A 7,106-nucleotide genomic window follows, 5' to 3' on the forward strand; every position below is an offset into this window, starting at 1 on the left:
TTCGCACCCCTCCCGAACAATAAATCCATAAACCGATTGATTCGGGGGAGGGGAGAAGGCAGGACTTTCCCTTTCAATCGTTGCATTTTTAAATTTTTTAAAGGCTTATTATATATATATATATATAATAATAAAAAAATAAAATAAAAATAAAGGCTGAGTGGGCAGGTGGTTCGGGTGGGAAAGCCTGAGAAGTAAAGGAGGGGGGAAAACTTAAAAGGTGTTTACCTTGTCATCAGCATGTACGCTAATTATCTCGGGCAAGATGTAGGGTTCTATTGTCTTGTTGCTTTAGTGCCTATGCCCCGCCTCTGGTGGCAGCCTAAAACCTGGCGTCTGGCTAAAACAAACGAAAGGCAGCTCTGAGCCTCCACTCAATCCAATTAAGGCGGACTTGGTCCACTCGGTTACGTGTTCATCCAACAAGATCGGCGTGGAGGCAACACACCAGAATATTTGGCAAAAAAAAAAAAAAAAAAGGAGAGAGAGTGAGTGAGAGAGAGAGAGAGAGAGAGTGAGAGAGTTTTGCCTCCCCTTTCCCTTTTTTTCCCTCCTCTCCCCCCAGCCGCCGAATCATGTCGATGAGCCCAAAGCATACGACTCCTTTCTCAGTGTCTGACATCTTGAGCCCCTTGGAGGAAAGCTACAAGAAAGTGGCCATGGAGGGGAGTAACTTGGGGGCTCCTCTGGCAGCTTACAGGCAGTCGCAGGTGGCGCAGCCGGCCATGCAGCAGCACCCCATGGGCCACAACGGGACGGTCACCGCTGCCTACCACATGACAGCCGCCGGGGTCCCTCAGCTCTCGCACACCGCCATGGGGGGCTACTGCAATGGCAACATGGGAGACCTTCCACCTTACCAGGACACCATGAGGAACAGCGCTTCCGCCACCGGCTGGTACGGGGCGAACCCGGACCCCCGCTTCTCCACAAGTAAGTGCTCCGAGCTTTTTCACCCCTTCTCCTCCTCTCTCCACCTTTTCCCGTGGCGCGGTCGCGCGGTCCCAGGCAGACGGGGTAGTGTGGGGCAGCAGTTAGAGCGGAGGTGGGTGCGAGGGGGAGCATTTGGTTTGAAGCTGGTCTGGATGTTGCTCCCCCGCCCACTCTTCCAATCTTTGTATAGTAATAATAAATAATAATAATAATAATAACCAAAAATGCAACCGGTTTCTGACCTTGTCCTGGACTCCTGGGCTCTTGTCTGCTCCTGGCTTTGGTTGGAGGGACGAAGGGGCATATCTGGCGCCTTATGATTAATCTCAGCGGCTAAGCACATTCACAAAGAGAGGAGAAGCGTTTTATTGGACAAATGTGGGTGGCTGAGACCAGGAGGGAAGGAAGCGGTTTACGAATAAAGAATAATGCGCGCCCAGAAGAAATGAAAACGTGTGAGGAAGCGCGCTTGAATATAGGAAATAATAAAATGTTTGGACGCCAAACAAATTGTTCGAATAAAACCCTAAGGCGAGGGTTCTGAAGATGATGAAGTTCCAGTGGCCCTTTAAAGTGTAAATAAAAATTGAACAGGTGCGAAATGAATTGGATCCCTAAGCCTGATCTGCTTTAGAAGTACGAAGGCAGGCTCTGGACTACGTCTAAGGGAATGAATAAACAGAGAGAAAAAGATAATCCGTAAAGGATGTGAAAAGGGAGGGGAATTAACGTTTTTTTAACAGGTTATTATTATTTTGACATATTACAACGTGTAAGTAGTGTTGCAAAAGTGGAGTATATGGTTCTTAGATTATCCATTCTTAATGTATGCAGGAATGTATGTGTGAGGTAGATAGATAGATACGCATGAAAACGCTGGAGTGCACACCCTAGCAAAATGTCACTTCTCCATGAGAAGATTTTTTTTGTTCTTGTTTTAGGCCGGGATGGGGGGTTTACAGTGCGGAGAACATACTCTACAAAGCCACCAGATACCATATCCGTTTCAAATCCTATTTAGAAACGGATTTCTGCGATTTTTCAGCATCTTTCGTGTTAACATTTTCACCGGCATCAGTGTAAACTGGTGTTAGTGTTGTGGGAATTTGACCAGATATTGTTTAGCATTTATTGTTGTTGTTATCATTATTATAATGTCTAGGGACATGACAACCATGGCCTCTTTTTTTCCTTTGTGGATCTGGATCCCGATAACTGCATTCGGCCTCCCTCGAGTCTGCCGTAGTCTCCTCCTCGGCTTTGCGCTTGGTTCCGCTGATTAACGCTCCTTCCCCCGCTGTTTCTCCCTCCCTCCCACAGTCTCCCGCTTCATGGGCCCGTCGTCGGGGATGAACATGGGCGGCATGGGCAGCCTGAGCTCGCTGGGCGACGTGAGCAAGAGCATGGCCCCACTGCAGAGCACGCCCCGTCGGAAGCGCCGCGTGCTCTTCTCGCAGGCGCAGGTGTACGAGCTGGAGAGGCGCTTCAAGCAGCAGAAGTACCTGTCGGCGCCCGAGCGGGAGCACCTGGCCAGCATGATCCATCTGACGCCCACGCAAGTCAAGATCTGGTTCCAGAACCATCGCTACAAGATGAAGCGGCAGGCCAAGGACAAGGCGGCGCAGCAGCAGATGCAGCAGGACGGCGCCTCTTGCCAGCAGCAGCAGCAGCAGCAGCAGCACTCGCCCCGACGGGTGGCAGTCCCGGTCCTGGTCAAGGACGGCAAGCCCTGTCAGGCGGGCTCCAACACGCCCACGGCAGCGGCGGCGCTCCAGGGCCACCACCAGCAGCAGGCTGCTGCCACCGCCATCACCGTGGCCTCCAACGGCGCCAGCCTGGGACAGCACCAGAGCCACCAAGCCAGTAGCGCCGGCCAGTCGCCAGACTTGGGCCAGCACGCGGGAAGCAGCCCCTCGTCCCTCCAGAGCCAGGTGTCGGCTCTGTCCCACCTGAACTCGTCCAGCTCGGACTATGGGACGGCCATGTCTTGCTCCACCTTGCTATATGGGAGGACCTGGTGAAAGGGGACGCCCCGACGGGGCCCACCACCTCTTCCTTGTCCTACGGGCTGACCCCTTCCTTTTCTTTTTCACACGCACACACACGCACGCACACAGAAACACACACAAATACACGCACCCTCCTCCTCCTTTGACTTCTTCCCTTCTTCTCCTTTTTTCTTCTTTTTTTTGTTTGTTGTTTTTAAAAAGAAAATATCAGAACTGTGGGATGGGGTGTTGTGTCCTTGGGACAGACGAGAGGACCAGAAGCAGACTTCTTAAGTTGTGAAATGGCTGCCGTGTTGCTGAAGGCCCGGAACGTTGCCTGGAGGAGTTTGGTGGCCCCTGAGACCCACGATGGACCGTGTGCCCGCGGCATGAGGTGGATCTCCAGTGGACGCTTGTATGTACAGATAACAAAAAAACAAGAAACCCTCGGGGCGAAGGGTGGGTGTTTTCTCCCCTCCCTCACCGCCCAAAAAACTTTAGCGTCTCCCCCTCCCCCACAAACACACACTCTTCAAAAACAAATACACAGACGGAGAACCTTCGCTGGCCTTCAGCCCAGATGGTGGATGGAAACGCGGGTGCTATCACGGCTTAGTTCCCCCTTCCCTCTTATGTTCGATGTTATACCTGTAGCTGTATAATGCTGTCAAAAACGTTGGACTAAACCCATAGTTTTTAGTATCCTGACTATTTTGTTGATTAAAAGGAATATATCAAGCAACGATCTACCAAACAAATCAAAACTTTTTAAAAAATAAAATAAAATAGGAAAACCCACCTTTTTTTTTAAACAAAAAAAATGGATGTCCACAGATGGGTGAAATTATTTGGCGCACGTTTATCTTTCTTTTTTCCTCTCCGCCCCTTGTAACTTATGTAGATATATTTGGCTTTAAATATACTTCCTGAGGAGCTTCTAATAAATTATAAAGATCACTTATCTTTCTTATTGCCCTTTGCTATTTCCCCAACCTTCCTATCACCTCCAAAAAGAAAAAAGAAAAAATGCAATTCGGGAGCCGAATTTGCGCAAGGAAGCTTCCTTCCCAAGGCCCGTTGAATTCAACGGGGAAAGCGGCCCAGGAAGGACGATCGGGTCCACGTTTCGGGAAAACTGATCAGCACATACAGATATAGGATCGATTCGTATGTTATATTCCCGATTAACTAGAGAATACGACGGCAGGGAGTCCTGCCCAAGATAAGTAGCAAGGCTTGGAGACAAGGGAATCCAAGTGGCGTCATTCGCAGAGGAAAGACAATATTTGCAGACCCACTAATCGAAATCCCGAAAGGGTGCTTTTAAGATGTTGTTAATGCAGGGAAAGGAAGCTAACGAGGAGCGTACTAACAGGGTTGGGGGTGGTGGTGGATATCAAGTCTTTGTAAAGAGCGTCCAGATTTATTAGCTTGTAAAAACACCATTTCTACAAAGGTTTCCTATGTAATTGTATTTTAAGGAAAGTACAGTCATCTTATTTATAATCAAAATAAAACGATAGTTTATTGTGCACGAGGTGTATCGTCTAAATTGAATTAACCTTGAAGCGCGCGCACACACAAAGTGTATGGGAGGCGGGTCTGAGATGTGTGTGTGTGTAGCCTACGTATATGCATACAGTATATATATTGCCCTCCCTTTCCGATTTTCAACATTTGTTCGACTTATTGAGAGAGAGCATAATATTCAGGCCAGGTAGATTTGTCGATGGCTGTGAACTGAGAATAGTTTTTATAACTTTCCCGTTGTTTTAAGCCGGTAGAAAGGAGTCACGACGTCACGAACCAAGAAACAGGCGGCGCTCAAAAAAGGAGCTTCCAGGGAGGGGGCGGGAGAGCAAAACGGAAAGACTTTACATCCAAGTAAAGCGGCTTTCTGCGGATCGGACATGATGAAAGAGTTGTAGGCCCAGGGGAGAAACAAACCCAAACCCAAAGCGCCCTGCGAGGCAGAGCCCACGTGAAGCTGTCGACTGATTGCGCTGCAAACAGTCGGTCTACGGGCATCTCTGGATAATGATCAACAAAAGGGTTTAATCATTCTCTGCTTAGGAGCCCCGGCCGGATACGTAATCCTAGCTTGGCTTGACATATCCAATATATCCAATATATATTATATCTGCAAGGGTGAGGGGCACGCACAGGAACCCAGAGAGAGAGAAAAGTGAATGAGAGAGATGGGGTGAGAATTGTGCAGTCAGAAAAGGCTTTCAACAACCGCGCAAAGGAAACGGCTGCACAGCCGAAGCAGAGAATCCACTCCTCTCTAGGGCTGGTGGCGAGGGTAGGGTGGGGCTGGGGGTTGGGATAGAGGCTTGGTTCTTGATATAACGATATGTGCACATATATGCGTCTCCAACTCTTCGTCACGTGTGTCAGCGGAGAGATATTAAATATTCGGTGCAATATAAAATGTAGACCTCTTGTTTACAGAGGGAGAGCGAGAAAGTGAGAGACTTTGGTCAAGTGCGGGGAGAAACATTTCCAGCTGTTTCTTTTTTTCTTTTCTAAATCAGATCTCTCTCTTTACACCCCCCATCCCAACTCGCCTTTTATACCTCTGCGCTAAAATTAGCGGAGCCCAAAACGGAGCACTCGAGGCTGTCATTTCAAACGCCAGTGTGTCTTTTTTGTGATTTTTTCCCCTCCCTTCCTAAATGAAAAAGCTTCAAATAACTGCGCTGAGGGTCTTGGCAAAGGGAAATCAGCAGCGAGAAGCTCGCCAATAATAAATCCAGTAGAGTTCAGGTCTTGGAATTTATGTATTTTTTAAAACTTATTTAAATAATGTGTCCACAATTCACAACTCTCTTTAACTGTGTTAAGCGATCTCAAAATTTTATAGTGGTTTTTCCTCTCTCCTTTTTTCTTTCCTAAAGTAAATGAATTGTTGGCTGAGACAGACAGGGGAAGGGAGGCGGTTATAAAGCAGCATTCCTGAAGGTACTTTAGTAGTCTCTTGTCTCGCCCCCACCATCTCGCCCCCACCTCCGCAGCCCTAAAGTTAGGCCTTAGAAGAAAAAACATGGAAACGTGTTTGTCCCGAAGAGCCTCGGGAAAATAAATGGACCGAGTTTATCTGGACAAGCTAATAAACACATATTTGGTGGTGGGAGTAATGACTGTAATGGATGATTATGTACACTGACTTATCTTACTGCGACTAGATTTAGTTTCGATTAAATAAACTGGCTTCCACTTTGTCTGATGTCGGCTTAGTTTAAAGTCTGTTTGCTTGTTCCACAGAAAAGGTGAATTCGTCTCTTTATAGACCTCTAGAGTCCAAGCAAACACAATTCAAACTGTATTTACATATCAGTCAGCAGAAATGCAAACAAAACGGCTCTAGCAAAATTATAGTTCTTTCTCTCGCTTTTTCTTTTTCTTCTTTAAAAAGAAATGACGTAATAGCATTGAGGTTTAGTAATAGAAAAAGACTCCCCCCCAGGGTATTCGTCTGTCTGAATTGATGCAAGCCATTATGGTTTTGTTTGTTAGCTTATTTTAAAAATATTTTTTAAATCGAAATTTCCCTCCAAACATATTTTGAGAATTTAGACTAGCCCTACAATAAGCATAATTTCGTTTAAGGCCGAAGTTCCAGCTGCGTTTGATTTGGAAGTGGACCATCGTTGATTTCAGGGAAATTCATTTTTTAAATGAGTGTGCTTAATACTGCGCCCATAGGCTAAAATGGGCAAATCTGTATTACACCAGGGCGGGTGGGGAATCACCCTGGCCTTGTAAGATTGGTGTTGCCTGTTGTGCTGAGTGACTGGGAGGAGAAAAGGGAAGGAAAGTGATTAAAACTTGGAAAGAAGGAGGAGAAAAACGAGCTTTTGGTGTGCATGGAAGTTCTATCCTTGTCCACATGAAAAAAATGATGAGAGGCCTGTGGACTTTAACAACAAAAACAACAGCCACAGCAGCAGCAACAACAACAACAACAGGTAATGGGATCTAATCGAGGCTGACTATTTTGTTCCCATCTCTTCACCTGGACTATGATATGTGTATACTTTAGAGAGCATTCCCTCCCCTTATATCTATGGGGTGTTTAATCAAATGGTGCAAAATGTAGCTAGAGTAGGACAGAATATATTATTCTATCCCCTTGTCCCACTCTAGCCACAGTTTGCCCCATTGGACTATAAACACCCCATA

At 46.9% G+C, this 7,106-nt stretch overlaps 1 protein-coding gene across 1 annotated transcript; it reads left to right on the forward strand.

The window, feature by feature from the left end:
- The first annotated feature begins 480 nt into the window (after positions 1-480).
- NKX2-1 (NK2 homeobox 1) lies at positions 481-4,378 on the forward strand. Its single transcript, XM_035109170.2, has 2 exons — positions 481-933; positions 2,254-4,378. The coding sequence occupies exons 1-2, from the start codon at positions 576-578 to the stop codon at positions 2,952-2,954; spliced, it is 1,059 nt and encodes a 352-aa protein (XP_034965061.2). The 5' UTR covers positions 481-575; the 3' UTR covers positions 2,955-4,378.
- The last annotated feature ends 2,728 nt before the right edge of the window (positions 4,379-7,106 follow it).

This window comes from Zootoca vivipara, chromosome 1 (genome assembly GCF_963506605.1).
Source record: "Zootoca vivipara chromosome 1, rZooViv1.1, whole genome shotgun sequence".
NCBI lineage: Eukaryota > Metazoa > Chordata > Lepidosauria > Squamata > Lacertidae > Zootoca > Zootoca vivipara.